Source organism: Apiospora aurea (genome assembly GCF_038362705.1).
Source record: "Apiospora aurea strain CBS 24483 chromosome Unknown utg000007l_segment0_segment0, whole genome shotgun sequence".
NCBI lineage: Eukaryota > Fungi > Ascomycota > Sordariomycetes > Amphisphaeriales > Apiosporaceae > Apiospora > Apiospora aurea.
Window position 1 is genome coordinate 1,684,251 of NW_027117394.1, and position 17,659 is coordinate 1,701,909.

Here is a 17,659-nt window from a genome sequence, read left to right on the forward strand (position 1 = left end):
CTGTCTTGTTCTGTCATCGAATGAATGCCCTTCTTTACCATCCTCCCGTCCCGCTGCTGGTACTTCCCCATTGGACTTGAGCTACATATTCTCGGATCTCGTTTGGTGTTGCATGTACCCAGAGAGTAGGTAGTGAGAGCAACGAAACGAGAAAGAAAAACCTGCGCCTACGGCCAAATGATGTTATTGTTTGCAGCGCCCATGCCCTGCCGCTCTGCGTTCTCCATTTATTTTTAACACCGTCTATTTTCACCACTGGCGCATTCCTTAAAGTACTGACGTTGGGTGTTGAAGGGTTCTGACTCGCCAGACTCAAGGGAGATCCCGCACTCACAGCGCAGACCTGGCCTTCCCGGCATTTAAGTAGGCCCCGGTCCCGTCCGTCTTGCGCTCACCACGGTTGGCCCCGCCACTCCACCTGCACCACCCAAAAACTTCATGCCCGTTCCTACTCTGCATCTCTCCACTACGTCCTTTTCTTTCCTCACTCCGTCGGAGATTTGCCCAGGCGGAGCTGTGTCTTGCTTCCCCTCTTAGCTCTTGTTCATCCTTAGTCGAGGTTTGTTCAAGCGCCGCCCGCGCGAGAAAGAGAGAGAGAGAGACACACACACACACACAGAGACGGCAACGTCTTATTAGTGGCCGATTTGCCCGCACTCGTCCTTCCCTGTGGACGCGTGCGCTGTTCGACCTCATATTGCGTACTGAGGCAACACTTCAACTCGACAGCTCGCAGACGCCTGCTTGGTTCCGGCGCGCGCGTGTGTTGAGGAGACAGACCGGTGTGCTTGCTTGCTGTTAGTCTGAACCGTTCAGCTACATGCTTCAAGTCTGGTGCAAGCGAGCACTTACACACGAATCATCATCATCCCGCAAGGCCCGACCACTCTACTTCAAAAATTAGAATAGAGAGCACACCGAGCTTCGTGGGTTTTTACCTGCAATCTTCACCCTGGCGCCCTCCAGCGTCCGTCATCGTAGTATGGCAGAAGACCGTCGCAGCAGGGGACCAAGACACGACCATAACGACGAGTCGCAGTACCCTCCTCCTCCGGGAGAAGAAGACGAGCGGTCCAGATCTATTGCATATCATTCTAGGTCACAGATGGCCTCGGGAGCAGTGACCCTACCGTCTATTCAGGACCCTCGTGGTTATCCCGCCCAAGGGGGCAAGGGTGGGATCCCAGGGGCTCTGGTAGTTACGGCACGTCACCGAGTTCTTCAAATGGCTACCCGGCGGAGTCGAGCAGCAGTCACCAGGGCTCTTACTCTCCAGCTGGAAGCGGTGGTTACGCTCCGCCGCATGGATATTTGCCGCCTGTCCAGCCTTCACCTCAAGATACCAGAGGATCTTATCCTCCAGATCCGCGGGGGCCGCAATACTACTCCACAGCGCGCCCACCCTCCTACGGCCCAAATGCTGCCTACGACTTTGCATATCGACCAGAGCGAGGACCACCAGGCCAGTATCCACCGGATTACGGTCGAGTTGGGCAACAGGTGATGCAGCCCTCTGCGCCGCGGCAAAGGACATCTATCGCTTGCAGGTATTGTAGGCGACGCAAGGTAGGTCGAGCGAGTCACATTGATCACCACATGGGCAAAGCCCCGCATTATTTGGACAGTATACTAAATATGCTTATTAGATTCGATGCAGTGGCTATCAAAATTCCCCTGGCGGAAAATGCACCAACTGTATAAAGATGAACCAGGAGTGTATATTCCAGCCGGTGTCCTCGTCTGCTTCTACTGCGTTCGTACCGGTATCTGCGCTCCAGAACGGTATCCCGCCCGGTACACAGCTTTTCGGGGCGTACGGTCAGCCACTGAGTGGCCCGTCGAATGCCCAGCAAGGAGGCGGCTCTTATTCAGCAGGACCTCCTGGGTACGATCAACCCTTGCCGTCACCGACAGGGTCGTTTAGTTCTTCTTACCCGGAAGAAAGGGGAGAAACCGCAAGTGTGGCAGGTATGCGGCGCCCACGGCCGCCCGAAGAGGAACATGGCATGCGGTTGCCGCCTCCGACCACATTCCCCGACGACAATTCCCGAAGACGCTCTCCATCGTCAAGTAGTAGCCCGAACCATCTGGCTCCTTATGCGCCACTTGCGGCACAAGGAACACAACCGTCAGGGTATGATAACCGCACTCCTCCCCCGAGGGGCGGATCATCAGGACCGCCTGTGAGCAGTACTTCGGCCAGCTCTGTCATGAGTCTAGGAAATATAATGGATTCGGGCAATGATATCGACAAAGGCATGCTGGGTCGGCTGAATCGACGAGGGAAATAATGGGTTTATACGGCCTGACTGTCCCCAGTGGATAGGTGTTGTACATGGTTCGATTACGACAGGCACAAGGCTTACTTTCGAAGACCAGGCTTCGGATCATTTTACGCGGGCGATTCGGCTGGATTCGGATTCTCGCCACACTGCTGCATTTGTTCTGTTGATTCGACATTGGGAGGTGAAAGCGCTAGCTCGGTTGGTCCTGTTTGGACCATGTTAAAGGAATGCAGGATGGCTTTAGATCACGTTCTAGTTTGGCAACAAACACTGTTAGCGGGTATATCAAATTTGGTTTTGTTTCCGCGAAGGGTTCAAAATGTTATGGGATTTCAGATTGTTTCTACGAAGTTGAGAGAAGACGAAGATGGGCCTGCCTCGCGGCATCAACTCTGCGATTTGCTTTGTTGTTTCTGCTGCTACTCTGATTTTGCCCAAGAACATATTCGCGAGGAAGGAGAGTGGGAGGGGTGGAAGAGAGATACAGAGAGAGAGAGAGAGAGAGAGAGGAGGCATGCTGGTTGCTAGTGGATCTTGGTGCATGAGCAAAGGGCGCCGAGGGCTATGCTGTGTCTTGTCTTGCCCGTTGGTTGGATGGCATTGGCGACTCGGATGGGGGGAGAGAGAGGCGTGAAGGAGGCTTCTCGATAATGGCCCTTGTTGCTCGGATAGAAAAGGAAGGCTACCTCGTCAGCGGGACAGCCACTGTACATAGAGAGATTTGGGCAGTCTATCTCCAGCAACCCCTCCTCGTACGGCGTAGCGGTGGTTGGTCCCTTGTTTTTGAAGCGTCCATGCATGTACCGTGCTACCTAGTTTGTTCTGTGTTCCTAGTTTGCGGGTGAGAGGCATGTTTCTGGGATGGTGGCCCGTAAAAAGGGTGGGCTGGCCCTGTTTGATAAGCACATGATGATGATGAGGGTAAGCCGGTCCCCTGTCGGGCTGTGTGCCGTCAGCTCCTCAGCTGCGCTGGAACTATGCTGTTTTCGCCACGCAGCGGAACCCAGGGCCGGCCGAGTAATTTCTCGCAAACCACGGTATCCCGGCATCCTTCCCTGCTGCCGTTGCACCGGCCGCAGGCGATTTAAAGTACTGTAGGCGGGAAAAGGAATTGTGGTCTCTTTTTCTTCCCCGACCAGACTCGCCTGCACCATGGTCGATTGTCTGGCTGTCTGGCTGCCTGGTTGTCTGTCTGCGCTGCGTGGGATAGAGTCGAGTTGCTAGCGGCAAACCCGTCTTGAAACTAATTTGCGACCAAATTTCCCTTGACATCTGCGCCAATCTCGACGCCTGATTCTCCTTGGATGGCCAACTACAGTACTCTACTCTATTGCGCTCTACTGTGCCTGTGTAGGTATTACAGAAGGAGCAGACGAAGGAGGAGACGAAGCGGATAAGGGGACTGAGAGAAAATGGCTCGATTAACGGTCTAGACCACCCAAACAGCGTCAACCATTGGTCCCTACTTGCCAGGTACCAGCTCCGATGAATGTTCTGGCATCATCAGACGGGAATGAGAACATTTGAGGACCCGGTTGGTGGCAGATGCAGTAAAGATGCAGTAAAGATGCAGTAAAGGTGCAGTAAAGATGCAGCAAAAGTCGCGCCGAAAGAATCCAGAAACCCCCGCTACTAATGGGACACGGCCAGCGAACAACCAGCCAGTGACCCAGCACCCGTTCCTTGCTGGCGTGCCGCGTGCGCCCTCCTCCTCCCCAGCGAAGGTTTTGTGGATGCCGCAGGAGGCGTGGAGGCTGACTGATTGCCAGCGTTTGGGAAACTTCAAACCCCCCCCCATCTGTCGTAAGAACGTGCGCATCCGAAAGTTTAACCTTGCTGCTAGGTACACGAGGGCACCGTCCCTTCAAGGCTTCAACTGCTCGTCGTGCTGTCGTGCTGTCGTTAGTTTCGGGTTGATTGGGGAAGGGAAGTACTTCAACGATGTATGTCTGGTTGTATTTCTCACCTGTACTTACACGAGGCGTTGGTTCGGATTACTAGACCCGAGTCAGGTCTGGATTCACAGGTGGTTATTCAATTATGTAACTGGCAGCCATTCTTCCGAGGAAGCCACCACCTTATCACTCTTCTACCTACCTACCTACCTACCTACCTACATGTACCTACCTATTGATCTTTTTTCTGCTACTGACCCGTGAAAGCCTCTACCATATGACTGCTCTACTGCTGTAGTGAAATCTCGCTACAGCTTCGAGCCAACTGACTACATGATATGATAATGGCGGGGCTGCTGGCAAGCTCCAGTCAGTAGTGTCAATCAACGACACCAGCGGCTAGGTCGCCCGACCCGGACGGCTCAACTCAATACTCGTTCCACCCGCACGACTGTTGGCGACGGTTGCCCGCACCCGTCCATGGTGCTGGGTTCGAGCTGTTAGGGATGGCAACCACTACGAGTCATAAAACCAGCTTGGGTCGCTTTGGTTCTTCTCGTCTTCGGGTTCTGTCCTTTGCCTCTCTCTCCTGCTGAGCAGCCAACCAGTGGAGGATGGGATGCCATTGTTTCTGCTGCACATGGCAATACTTCTCCCAGGCCGCGAGCCCATATTTGATTTACAAACTGACTGACTTGTCACCGTCTCAAGGCGCCGCCGATACAGAAAAGCTACAAACCCCGATGATCTACCTGTCAGAATCCCCAGGTCATTACCGAAACGCCCCTTTTCGAGCTCCGAGTGGTCTCCAGCCATCTTTCGTTACCCTGCAACAAACATCCTCCGTATTCCTATAGATACCACCCCTATCCCTTCCAGCAGACCTGCCTGACTTGCATGTCTGCGAGTTCCTGCTGGTGGATGCTTGCAAGTCCGAGAGAGGATTCCGCGCATATCTTTCTGGTCTCGCGATGCCAACCGCGTCTGGAGAAAAAGCGACGATTCTTCAACTACCGTGAATATGCCACAGAGTCTGGGCCATAACGCCCTTGAGCGTCCTAGCGGAGGTTCTGTAACATCGCTTCTACCCTTTTCGCCGGGGGCCCATTTATCGGTTCGGCAGACAACACGGCGGCCGCCTTCGATAAGTCTTGTCGTGTGCAACTCACCCTCTACGGGCCCAACTAATCTGCACGCGACCATCGCAGGGACTCTGTGTCTTTTCCGCAACCAACTCGCCGTCGCGTCGCGTCGTTTGTCCGGATGCGCGCCTTATACGATGCGTTCGTGACTATAATCTTTCGAGCTCCACTCCTAACCCTTGTCGAGACCCACGACTCGGCCCGGTCGCTTGCATCGGGACCCATGTGATGCTATACTCGACGAGCCGCACCTATATCAGCCAGGTCGAAACAACAAAACAGCACTACGCGCAGCGATGTTGGCGATGGTTAAGCTTCGATGGCTGCTACAAAATATTCTACCTCTTGTTCTGTCAGGGTGGATCTCTTTTTGCCCCCTTTGTTCGACCTTGGCGTTCCCCCAGTTCGCACAATTGTGACAATTCAATCTTGTCCGGAAGTAGGAGACTTGATTCAGGATCAAGTCAAGCTTCAAGTGAACGTACTCTATTTTTTTCTTTACCCTCGGCGCGTAGACTTTCCTATGGTTGATGCTGCGGCGAAATCCGGCTTCGAGGATATCCAACCTCGTTTCCGTACTCATCCAAGATCTACCTACGGTGTGCACAGCCGGGTGACGGTAACAGAGAGCCGATGCAATGCGTTGGAGGTCGTGGAGAGGATCAAAATACTTGAATATCTGCCGTCGTCGTTGGTCGTGATGTGTGGTAATCCGCGCTACTACGCTATCACATATGACATACATACCACTCGAATCCTCTCGAATTTTCTACGTCGGTGGCGCTGCTATCGCGATATCAACTGTTAAAATCGAACACCAGGCCACGGCCATCCCCAGCTGTTGACAGGCTCCCTTTTCAGAAGAATGCAATGCACGCTGCCAGCACAACAGTATGTAATGGAGGTCAACTCGCGTCCATTTTCAATGAGCAATATTCCATAAAAAGCATGTGAAGCATGGCTCCAGAGCAAAAAGTCAATGCCGAAGGATGCTTACGTTGGGCTTGGACATGGGGAAGTCGGCGTACTAGATGGTTAATAATTTACCGCCATTGCTGTACTGCCTGGGCAACTGCAATCACAGCCACGGTATCGAGCTCCCCCCGGACGACTTGTTTCATCCTGTTTGCAGTATGTTGGTCGACGCTGGAAGACAAGTCAGTAATCCGTTCAGTCGCTCGCTAGTATTCAGGTACACACGTCTCCTCCGTGGTGTCGTGAGATACTCTGCTTACCTGCTTGTCGCTTCATCCATGAGCACCATTTTGCCCGGCTTCATAATTGCTCGAGCCAAAGGCCAGAGGTTGTTTCTGGCCTTGACTAAGATTGTCCAAGGTGGTGGCAGCCCGCCCGCGTCCTCCACCACTTTGCCCATCTGGACCTTCTCCAGTGCGGCGTCGTGTTCTTGTCGCCGTTGTCACCGCTCGGGCAGCTCTCGGAAGGCCTTGATGCGAGAGATTATCGTGAGAGACGTTTCGAGATAGGTGTAGTTGATTACAAATCATCTTTAGCTCCTGGCTGAGAGACATGAGCTGGATAAGGGCCATTGCCAGGAACCCTCCCGAATGCGGATGTCGATGTGGACGGTAGATGTGGCACAACCACGGCAACCAGGATGGCCAGGCTGGTGATAACGAGCTCCAAGACGAGATGAAGCCATCGCTGGACCTGTACAAGAGGTGTACGGGCTTCTGAGAGGCGTCCACCATGTCGTGGTTTGCCTCGATGGAAGGTCGAACCCAAGCACATGCGCGAATGGTGGCTAGGCCTTGTATCGCCTCCAGAAGGTGCGTTTGAACCGGGCTTCTTGATTCGAGGTCCAGACAGCGGAGTTGGCTCGACGTCCTCAGATAGAAGCTTTGGGCCAAGCGAAAGATGGCCAGGAGAAAGGGGTAGGCGATGGTCACGTATGGCGCGGCTTCGGCTATCAAGATCATCTGGACCAGGGCCACGAGACCAGCCGAGAGCGTCTCCAAAAGAGATATGGGCATGCCGTTATCCACATGTATAATATTCTAGGGGTAAGGGTTCGTCGTGACGCCTGTGTCCACCACGCTGAGAAAGGATTGGGCCGCCTAGATTATGGTTTGGAGTAGGACCTGGTCCTGGTGGATCGACGTCCCGGCGCGGACGGCCAAGGAGGTCAGAGTGAGCCCGGAAAATAAGGCGAGAAAGAATATTGGAAGGTCTTGGAATGCAGCGTAGATACCCAGATAATAGCCGTCGTCTCGTTTATCATTGTAAGGGGGGGGTGACCTCGGGCCGGCCGAGGACCACTTGTTGAGCCAGACGGCACCAATGGTTGAGAAGACGGCCGTGAAAGCGATGGAAAATAGAATTTTCGAAAGTCCAACGTGAGACGCCAAGTATTTATATATGGATGCGTTCCCGAGTAGGGTCGGTGACCGTATAGCCGTCGCCGCCTCCTCCTGCTTGTGGTCGTCTTTCCGGATCATGGCTCGTTTTGGCCGTTTATTCTGCATGTTCGAGGAGCTTCGTACCACTTGGAGACCTCTTGTAGCCAGCATCCTGGATCATGAGTAGTGATTTGACCTTGGCAGATTGCTCCCGTACATGTTCAAACATCCCCATCGCGGTCACGCGTCCATCCAGGCCGAGGACGATGATATGGTCGGCATGAGGCAGCAAGGATGCGTCGTGGGTACACAGCACGACACTGCAACCGCTCTGCTTGCCCCATACAGCCCGAAATGCACGAGACAGAGGCGCAGTACCCAGTCCCTCGCTCAGGGGGGTCCAAATCGGTAGATGTTAGAAGTGTCTTGCGACCTTTAGCCAGAAGGCCATGAGGCCATATGAGAAGGCTCCGGCTGAATATGCCAGCGGCTCCCTCGGGAGCCTTGGACAAGACTGAAGCGGAAACCGGCGCAGACGCGGACGCGTTGGTCATGCTGCACCACGGTTCCGGCATCTGTCTGGCTCCCCAGTCTGTTTCGGAGAGTCGGAAGCCAGATGGATTGGGCATGTACGTATCAGCTGCGGAAGCGTCCGGAGGATGAACCTTCGTCTTGAGCTGGCGACCGTCTATGACAGAAGGAGATACATCAAGGCTGCATGAGTACCCAGGCACCTAATCCGTGCCGTACAGCGAGGAGCCCTGCTTGGTACACGAGACATGCCGCTAGTTCCCATCGACCACGGGCGTGGCGCTGCGGCAGATGACCGAAGCCGTAACGGAACTGTGCTCGCGACTCTCCGGGCCGTGTCTCTTGGCGCCGGCACCGGTGCGGTCTACCTCAGTCTCGACGTTGACATGGTGGATCCAGCGTTGGGGCCCGGTACGTGGAATGCCTGGGGTGGGCGGGCTCACTATATAGCAGGGAGGTCATCCTGCCGCCGCGGGGACTTGAAGGAATCAATGCTGTGGGCGGCCAATATTGTTGGAGTACGCCCGCAGTACGACGTGAGGGGGGCAGGGAGGCAGACGGCCCTCGTAGCCGCACAGTTGGCCTAAGAGATTCTTACAAATCGGGGATATGGCCTCAGAGAAAGGGTAAACCCACGAAACAGAAATCAAACGGCTTGGAAATTGCACACATTGTGTGTACGACATTGCCAGGTATTGTTCAACTCCCCTCACCAAGTGCATTTTTCTAGAGGTAACAGAGTTAAAGTATCCCATCCAGGGTAAGAGACTAGTAGCATACTGTTAAGTCCTGGACTGTTCCCGGGCTGTCTGTCCCCGGGTGGACAGAGGCATCGAATCAGCGTCTCAGTATTCAAAGTGAACTCTTGGGCTGCGTACTAATACCACCACCACCACCAAACAACAGGTTACGCACATTTCAAATCCCACCCGTGAGAGAGACACTCAGTTCCAAAAAGATCTCCAGAGTGTCGTTAGTTATTGTCGCCACTTCAGGATTCCGGAAATATGCCAACTCGGGGTCCCCAACCTCGAGTCATGGGCTCGCTCAACAACATTGCTGCAAGTCATGCATGAGGTCATTCCCGCGGGGGGGACGACCAGAGCCAGTTCCTATGCAGAACCAAAATAACCGTCTCGTCTCGCGGCCCGCGGATCATCATTCCGGTATGACCGTGGCCATCGACCAAGCTCTCCCCGATCTTCACATTTGCCACGTTGCTTCCCTTCATGATCTGCATCGTTGAGATGGATGGCCGATGGAGATCCTTATTCACCCCTCCCCCCTATTCCCCTTACTCGTCAAGAGTCGCCCCCAGCCAGGCCCCGCTTCCGGTTCGCAAACCCTTCTTCTCATCCTTACCGAACCGACGGCGCGGACTTCGTCCCGTTCTTCCTGTCACTTAGAGCTGTCTTGGGTGCTTAGTGACCGTCCGAAATCATGACACGGGCTGGGCCATCCGACAGGTTTCGAGAATGCAGACCAGGTATTGCCCCTTTCCGAATATTTCATCTCATGATAACAGCCCGAGCACGAGGGCCCGCTCGTTGCGTAAGGTTCCCAGACACTGGCGACTCGAACGGCTCGGCTACCCCGGCACGAGTTCATCACTGAGAGGTGTTTCGGCCGTCATTTTACTTCAGACACGCTGGAGTCAAAGTAGCAATAGTAGGACCCAGTTGGTGAATGCACATGAGAAATAGAACTTATTAATAGATATCATGTGAACAGCCTATTGGATTAAACCACCTGTGTACTGCTTGCCCAAGTGTAGTAGCAGATGTCCTTGTGTATCAGATGCTAGATCCCTAATTCGTAATTCGTAAGATTCGTGTCCGAAGCAACGCCATGTAAGCTCCCCTAATTACAGGTAATCTTGACAGCTACCTATTGCCGCCCAGAACGGCAAGGTGCGTCGTTCATCGCAGATCTCTTCAGAACATGTGTATATAGAGCCCGAGGGTTTCGGAGGCAACCCCCCTTTGGTTATATCGCATCGCCGTTATAGACAGTGCTATTTCCATTTCACCCATGTGCTCCGCTACCCGTCCATGGTCAATCAACCTTCAATGGCCGTCTCTTCTCGGACCATAAATTGACCCTCCGCATTCCGCTCGAGCAAAAAACACCTCTCGGCGTAGATACCCTGTTCGTTGAACGCCCTCCAGCCGGCATCCAGGCGGCGAACGAGATGCTTCCGCCAGCCGCCCACATTTATGGTGATGGAGCGCCAGGCCGCGCCCTGCTTGCCCCGGACCAGGATACCGAACGTTTTCATCGCCGCCTCGTAGTCGCGGTCGGTGTTGGGCGGGAGATCCTCCAGCGTGCTGATGACCGTCTGCACGTGGAGCGTCAGGGTATGCAGCCGCGTGAAACCGCAGAGGGCACGGAGGAAGAGCGGCGGGTCGCACATGGTGATGTCCATGTCGAGCTCCAGCGTGTGCAGGTGGACCAGGCCCCGGGAGAGCTGGACCAGGTCCTCGATCCAGACGGTCGGGCACCCGCGGTACTCCTCCCCGAACCCAACGTGGTCGCGGAAGCGCAATATCTTTAGCGAACTCGCGTGACGGAGGAGGCCGTCGACCGGGAAGTACTCCGTATGGCATGTGATCTTGAGAGTTTGAAGAGCACGGATCTGCCGGCATAGAATATAAAGCCCCTCGGTGGCTTGGCGTCGCCGATCTGGGAGGTGGGCGCTGAAGTCCTCGCAGTGCAGTTCTTCGAGATCCAGGAGGGGCGCGAAGGGAACGGATCGTAGGAACTCGAATATGGGCACGTCGACGAGCCTCAGGAGGCGCACTTGCGAGAAATCCCAATGCCGAGCCACGTCTTCAGCGCTGTGGTTCCAGTCGTACGATTGCAGTACGAGCTCTTTGAAAGCCGGCAGCCGCTCCCCTCTGCGAATTCGAGTCGCGTTCCCTGGCCCCTGTCGACATAATGAAATGTATCGAGCCGCCTGGAATGCAGTAACAGCTGCTTCAGAGACTCCAGCCGCGTAGTGAGTGGTGGCTTGGGGGTGCCCATCTTCAGCGATGTAAGAATATCTGTCGGTATCGCCCGAATATATGTGTCCTCCGGTTCGGACCCAAAGTCTCTCAACGGCAGATCATCCACGTATAACTTGGTCTTGTTATAGTCTATATGATGGCGGCTGAGAATGTCGGAGGGCACGTACATGCCACCGCGGCAGAATTCGCCTCGCACATACTTCCATCTAGATTTCGGTCAGCAAAAAGTGCATAGGCGAAAAAGTGATATATACGCATAATGCGAGAGACGTACCTGACGGATAGCAGGCGATGCACGCCGCCCAGTAGTTGCTTGATCCCCGCCGGGTCAAGGTCGCTAGCTACCTCGACGTGACGGGTGCATCTATACACATTTTGCAAGGCGTACGGCAACGACAAGCTGGTACCCGTCGCGAGGATGCGCTCGGTCAAACGCAGATATTCGTACTTGATGGGCGTGACGATGGCGTCAAACCTCCTCGAAAGAAGGCGCGCGTTTGCCAGTGAGCGGGCGTCAAGATCCCTCAGCTAAAACGTTACATCAGCATTTGTTTGGTGCAGACCTGGTCCATCGGACCGGGAGCAGGAGCAAGAGACGTACATGTGTGAGTACCAGGGCCAAGAGCTCTGTACTGAGATCGTCCAAGGACCAGCTGGGTCGCGCTGGGGGGAACATTGATATGGTGATCAGCCGCCCATGTCCAATGTGAGAAGGATCCTTCAGCTTGAGGGAGGAAAGGGTCGAGGAGGGTTTGCATATGACCTGGGTCGGGGCCATGTCGACTAAATAGAAAAGGTAGGAAGGAGGAACCAAGAAACAACAGAAAACGGACACACAGTTATTAAAGGTAGGTAATGTCAGGTCTGCCCCATGCCGCGTATAGCTCATGCAGGTTCCCTTGGGGGAGAGAAGAGCTGTGGTCTGACTGACTGACGCTGGCAAGAACCCTGATTGGGCTGACTGGCACAGGAATAAGCGACAGCTGTACGAGATTGGAGCAAGAGGCTGCTGGTTGGAATGAGAGAGAGCATGCACGATACTTATTCCGACATGAGGTGGCCGGCAGACGGTGGTTCTGGCATCTGCACTCTGCAATCTTACGTCTATCTGACAGAGCAAACTAAACCAGATGGGGAGAAGAATACGAGAGGCTCGTCGTACAGAACGAGTGGCAGATTCTGCTGGTGCTACTGCTGCTAGGGCCTGGGGGAGGGGGTCACTTAGGTACCAGAGTAACGAAATTGTGGCGTGCAGCACCTGCAGCTAGACAGGCGGAGAAGGGTCCCGGAATGGCAGATGGGACGAAAACGCTGCTAGAGAGAGAGAGAGGGAGGAGGGATATCGGATAAGGTTGACGTCGATCAAGCATGGCATGAGCCAGGGAGGACGAGCATCAGACAAGCGGGAATCGCAGGATATGCAGGTAGGTGGATAACGAATATAGATATGTACATGGCCAAGAGAAGGACGCAACTCAACCTGGTAACGGCATGAACAGCGGCGGGCGTGGGTATGCCAGTGTTGGAGAGGGCGCGCGCGCGCGCGCGAGAGAGACAGTCAGGAATCAGTACTTCTTGCTTAGGAGGTAGTTGGAAGACTGGCAGGGCAAGACCTGGATACCAAGACCTGGATACCAAGACCACCGGGCCTGCAGCGAGTGATCAGAAGGGGAACATTCTGCGACTACATACTAGATGATGGGACGAACAGTCAGTCAGTCCGCCGTATGATGGGGTCGTTCTCGCTTATTGGAGTTAGGGCCCAACACGGGACGGGCCCTGCCAGTCTTCGTATGTACTGTATTTAGCATGCTGGATTGCTCGCAACGAGGAGGAGAAAAGCAGCGCGACTGGGATGGAGGACGGCAAGGCGATGAGGAGGAGGAGGAGGCAGCCAGAATGCGGATATCAAACTCGATGATGGCTTTGGGCAGGGGTTGCAACGGCAGGAGGGTCGAGTGGTGATTGGCTGGCTGGCGCCGCATGGGGGCGGGTGGGCACTCAAGCACTGCAGCAGTCCGAAGTTTCGCAAGTAATTCCAAAAAGAGTTGGATCTAGAAAAAAACCGCTGCGCCAGATGCCCGGGAATCCAATCGCCCACTTCCCTGCTGGCAGGGGGGCAGGTTGGCAGGGGTAGGAACGGCGGGAAAATAGGCAAGGCCCCCCCCCACCGTAAAGCTCCTAAGCAAGCACCTACTGTAAGCTAAGCAATTCCCCTAGCTTACCCAGATCCGTGCAGTGTCTATCGAGGCACGGTTACGTGTACTACACTGCTATACTTACTTAACTAAGTATACACGTCGAACTCCGTCTCCGTGATAGCTGGACGCTGAACAGGGCGGAGATGCTCCTCAACACCTCTCGCGATAATCTAGTCAGAGATTACGGCGGGTGGGGGCAGCCTAGCATCGTGCTGAACTTTCTTCATCGGTGGAAGTCGGAAGTCGGCGGAGGATATGGATTAAGCTCCGTGGGAGCCTCATACAATACATCATCGATGTACGTACATGCTTGATGACCATCGAGTATCGTGCGTGCGTGCGTCTGGGCGAGCGGCCAACTATCGGCCGGCGGACGACGCCAGCCAGGCTTGTTCCAACTTGGCTCTCCCATCCCAGAAGAACATCACAAGAACAACAACATGAGATGATGGGGAAAGAGCGAATGAATGACGCCGGTTACGATTGGCAGAACAACGAACATGATCTGTACATGGCTGGCTTGGCCTGCATGCTGTGGCTACCCAATCGCAACAGCTCTTTTTCTCGCTAGCTTGCAGCTTAGCCCTACCTCCCTCGCCTAATTTCGTCGAAGGGTCGTCTCCCTCGAACCGTTTCTTTTTCTTTTCTTTTTCCGAGCAGGGTTTCAGAACGTGGCACCGCGAACACCACTTCTCAACGCAAAGGCCAATATATGTGCGAGGCCGAAAAGCAGAAAGAAAAAATTCAATTCGTTAGAAAGTAACATGTTTTAAATACAGTAAGCCTACTTACTCTATTGCCAACATTAAACAAGTCAGCGACATACATGATCAAATATAGAAGCAGAAGGAAAACTACCACGCTTTTCCGTGTTATTGGAACCAAGTAACAAGCAGATTACTGTACTGCACATAGTGCCGTACTGACCCTTCTTTTCTTTTCTTTTCTTTTCTTTTCTTCTCTTCTCTTCTGCTCTGTCTGCCTCCCTTTCCTTTGCTCCATAACTTGTTTCCCTGCGCGTTTCTAGTGTGTAGGTGTTCGCTGTTCGGCAGCTGGTATGTGCCACCATGTACGTCCGGATGGGGAACAGCCCACGCGACGTCTTGTTCAATGAAGCGACGCTATTTCCATGCATGTTTCTAGAATGGCTGCTCCTCTCGCGAGCCAGGACCAGAGCCCCATGCAAGCCAGAGCGCCAATCGCGCACTTTGCAGACGCGTGCTTAGTGTAGTACCACATCCCGTTGCGTTGCGTAGCGTTGCGGAAAAACAAAAACGAAGGAAACAAAATCGTTGGTTGGGGTGGATGTGAATGGATCGATGGATGAAAACAATATCGAGATGCGAGTGGTCACCCGCACCCGCCAGATGGATCTATGAACCCTTGTCTGAACCGACTGACTGACTAACAACACCTAGAGAGGAGTCCATCTCGGTATCCACAACGAGAGTTAAGCGTCGTGTGTGTGCCGCGCCGATAGCGAGAAGCGGTCAAAGTCGTATCACTTACTGTAGATGGCCGATGAGGAGAAGGACTCGCGTACATCTCCGGTTCGACCTTCCCTAGCTTCCTTTCTTTTCTGTCGCCGACTCCATCGCAAGAAGCAACCATGCTGCGTCGAACAACTGTATCGGTACTATAGGCGATGGGGCCTCGCGTTATGGCCAGCATCGCCAGACTCGCTTATCTTGCCTTGCAGAGAGATGGATCGGCGTGCTGCAGCATCCTCCTCCTCGCCATGGCTCCAAATCAAGCCCGTGGGTACGATCCAGGATCCGGCTTCGGGCCCGACTTGCTGGCCTCCACTTGTCATTTCGAGCCGAGCTGGGGATTCGTACATATGATATACGGATGTAGCCTCTGTCCAGCCTCGGCCCGCCTGACTTACAGTCTCGTGACAGGTCGACGGCGGGTAGTCCCACGTGGGTGGCCTCGGCCGCCTGTGTACGTACGGCCTGTACTGTGTGAAACAGCAGGGGTGAGTGCCAGTTGGTCAGAGGTCAAGCTTGAGATTACTATATCGACAGCCAAGAGTCTCGTCCTGGCCCACTGACGGCATGACGTGGTGGGCATAAAAGCATGCATAGCCTCTGCTGAAGGGAAGTACAGCGTAAGTATTCATAGAATGATGCTACAATGCTACTTAGAAAAAGAAGACAAGCTTGCAGAAAACTTATTGGTATTGGCAACTCCAGAGCCGAAACAACATGGTATCCCTATGCAATGCTTGGCAGAAATCTTCGCAAGAAAATCGCATATATCTGTTCCCTGCTCTGCCATCTTCCTGGCAGCCTTCTCAAGAAAATATGAACAAACGCTAAGTATCAGCAGCGGACCCTCAAGGTCTGCCGCAGGAGAAGGTGAAGGAGAAGGAGAGGAAGGGAGAAAGAAGTAAGGTCTGCTTAGTACCGATACACTGTCGGCCCCTTGTTCTTCTGCTGCGTTGTGTCGGAGACGCTCTCGTCGTCTGGGATTCGAGGCATCCGGTCCTCACCGCCTGCCGCGCCATGCATCGTCTCCTTCCCGACCGAGCTGTCTTGTCGTCCCAGATAGCTCGGCGTGGCGCTGAAACCCGGATGGAAAGGTTCAAAGGCCAGCCGGGTATCCTCGTTCAGATATGCCCCCGACGAGCCACCGGGTGCCGCGGCGGATCCCGAGCCACCGGCTCCACTCGAATGGCTATCCGGCTGCGGATCTTTGAAGGGGTCCTCCTCCGCTCTCGGGGTGTGCGACCTCGACGGCCCGGCTATTGGATTATCGTATTCACGCTCCTTGCCCTTCCCGTTTGTTTTACGAGGGGGCATGGGCGGCGGCTCATACAATTCTTCATCATCGGTATTTATCAGAGGTGGCGTAGGGCGCTGGTTCGAGCTAACGCCATTGGGTTGTGGCCCTGTCGGGTCTTGAGGGCTTGAGGATTCTGTTGGCCCTCCTAATCCGGCATGTTTCCTGGCATTCAGCATAGCTCTTTGATGTAAGCTCAACGCTGTCTGCAGCTGCTCGTTTGTGTCGATCAGGCTCTCCATCGTATCATTGTCTGGCGTTGGGTTCTCGGCGGACATGTAGCCTTGTACACTCCGACTGGCACTTGTGCAACGATCTGCGAACTCCTTGATCAACTCATTATCCAGGACCTCGCCAGGAGGCGTGTTGGTGACAACCTGCTGGAGAAGCTTGGCCGAGGTTCGTGCTTCTTCCAGACGGCTTGCCAGCTCCACGGGGTCCGGCAGTTTGCGACTCTGGTGTTGGCGTGCAAAGTAGTTCTGTGAATGGGTGGTTGGATTTGGCGATGGTGCGAAGGGCGGCGTATTCAGTGATTGCTGCTGTCCCATGGGCGGTTGGGGGTATCGTCCCTGAGGATGTGTCAGGATCAAAGCTATTCACATGCCGTAGACTTTTAGAAATGCGACTTACCCCTTTTGACGCCTTCTCCTTCTCCCTTCTCCACATGTCGATTAAGGGTTTCATGCCTTCATCCCAAGACCTGGTGCTTTCGAAGGTATTCAAGCTCTCCATGAGCATCTGCATCACACTCGGGTCGCGGCCGTTCCGCAGCAGCTCCTTGACCGTATCGGCAAACTTCTGATCCATATTCCTCGTGAAGACTTCGCCCGGGTTGTCGACCAGGATGCGCATCACCATGATGGCATTGTACTGGTATGACGGCTTCGTCCAGTAGTCCCTCTTCAGATACTTGCGGACGAGGCGCGCGCATTCTGCGGCGGCGGCAGGCGACGACTCGGCGGACTCGACGATAGGAGGAAGGTGGAGCACCTCATCGCCCGAGGCTTGGGGGCCGCCGGATTCGCAAAAGGATTTCTATCGGAGGCAAACGGGTCATTAGTTCTCGGCGTGGTGGTTAGAGTGCGTGGGTGCCGACATACCACGGCCCGGGAAGCGACAGCTTCAGGTCCGTCACCTTGGGGATCATCGCTGGCCCCTAGCAAAGCATATTGTGTTAGTGGATTTGTCTTCTGTCCGGGGCAGGGAGCGTGTGGTTTGTAGGATCACACACCATTGGTGTTCTTGCGCCGGATGGTGTCGAGCATCTTGCCCATCTTGAGTGACTTCATCGTGGCGCCGCGCCTATTCTCTATCGCGAAGGATGCTGGCGGTCCGAACTCTGTCGACTTGATCGATTTCGGTGACTGGTGTCAGCTAGGCAGCTGCGGTTGGTTGCTAGGTCGGCGAGGTAGGTTACGCGAAGGGCCGTCCACCAAGAAAGGGCCCCTTGCTCGAA

General features: G+C 54.4%; 4 protein-coding genes across 4 annotated transcripts; 2 read left to right on the forward strand and 2 right to left on the reverse strand.

Annotated features, from left to right (window-relative positions):
- Nucleotides 1-982: 982 nt before the first annotated feature.
- On the forward strand, nucleotides 983-2,291 carry PG986_010791 (uncharacterized protein; the record flags this gene model as incomplete). Its single annotated transcript, XM_066847013.1, has 2 exons — nucleotides 983-1,500; nucleotides 1,658-2,291. 2 exons carry the CDS (start codon nucleotides 983-985, stop codon nucleotides 2,289-2,291), a joined length of 1,152 nt encoding a protein of 383 aa, XP_066696504.1.
- A 5,868-nt stretch (nucleotides 2,292-8,159) lies between these two features.
- On the forward strand, nucleotides 8,160-8,797 carry PG986_010792 (uncharacterized protein; the record flags this gene model as incomplete). The annotated part of the gene is made up of 2 exons (XM_066847014.1): nucleotides 8,160-8,308; nucleotides 8,410-8,797. The coding sequence occupies 2 exons, from the start codon at nucleotides 8,160-8,162 to the stop codon at nucleotides 8,795-8,797; spliced, it is 537 nt and encodes a 178-aa protein (XP_066696505.1).
- A 1,472-nt stretch (nucleotides 8,798-10,269) lies between these two features.
- On the reverse strand, nucleotides 10,270-11,996 carry PG986_010793 (uncharacterized protein; the record flags this gene model as incomplete). Its single annotated transcript, XM_066847015.1, has 4 exons — nucleotides 10,270-11,254; nucleotides 11,386-11,424; nucleotides 11,493-11,746; nucleotides 11,820-11,996. The coding sequence occupies 4 exons, from the start codon at nucleotides 11,994-11,996 to the stop codon at nucleotides 10,270-10,272; spliced, it is 1,455 nt and encodes a 484-aa protein (XP_066696506.1).
- Nucleotides 11,997-15,821: 3,825 nt separating this feature from the next.
- PG986_010794 (uncharacterized protein) lies at nucleotides 15,822-17,492 on the reverse strand (the record flags this gene model as incomplete). Its single annotated transcript, XM_066847016.1, has 4 exons — nucleotides 15,822-16,772; nucleotides 16,834-17,238; nucleotides 17,304-17,359; nucleotides 17,435-17,492. The coding sequence occupies 4 exons, from the start codon at nucleotides 17,490-17,492 to the stop codon at nucleotides 15,822-15,824; spliced, it is 1,470 nt and encodes a 489-aa protein (XP_066696507.1).
- Nucleotides 17,493-17,659: the final 167 nt, after the last annotated feature.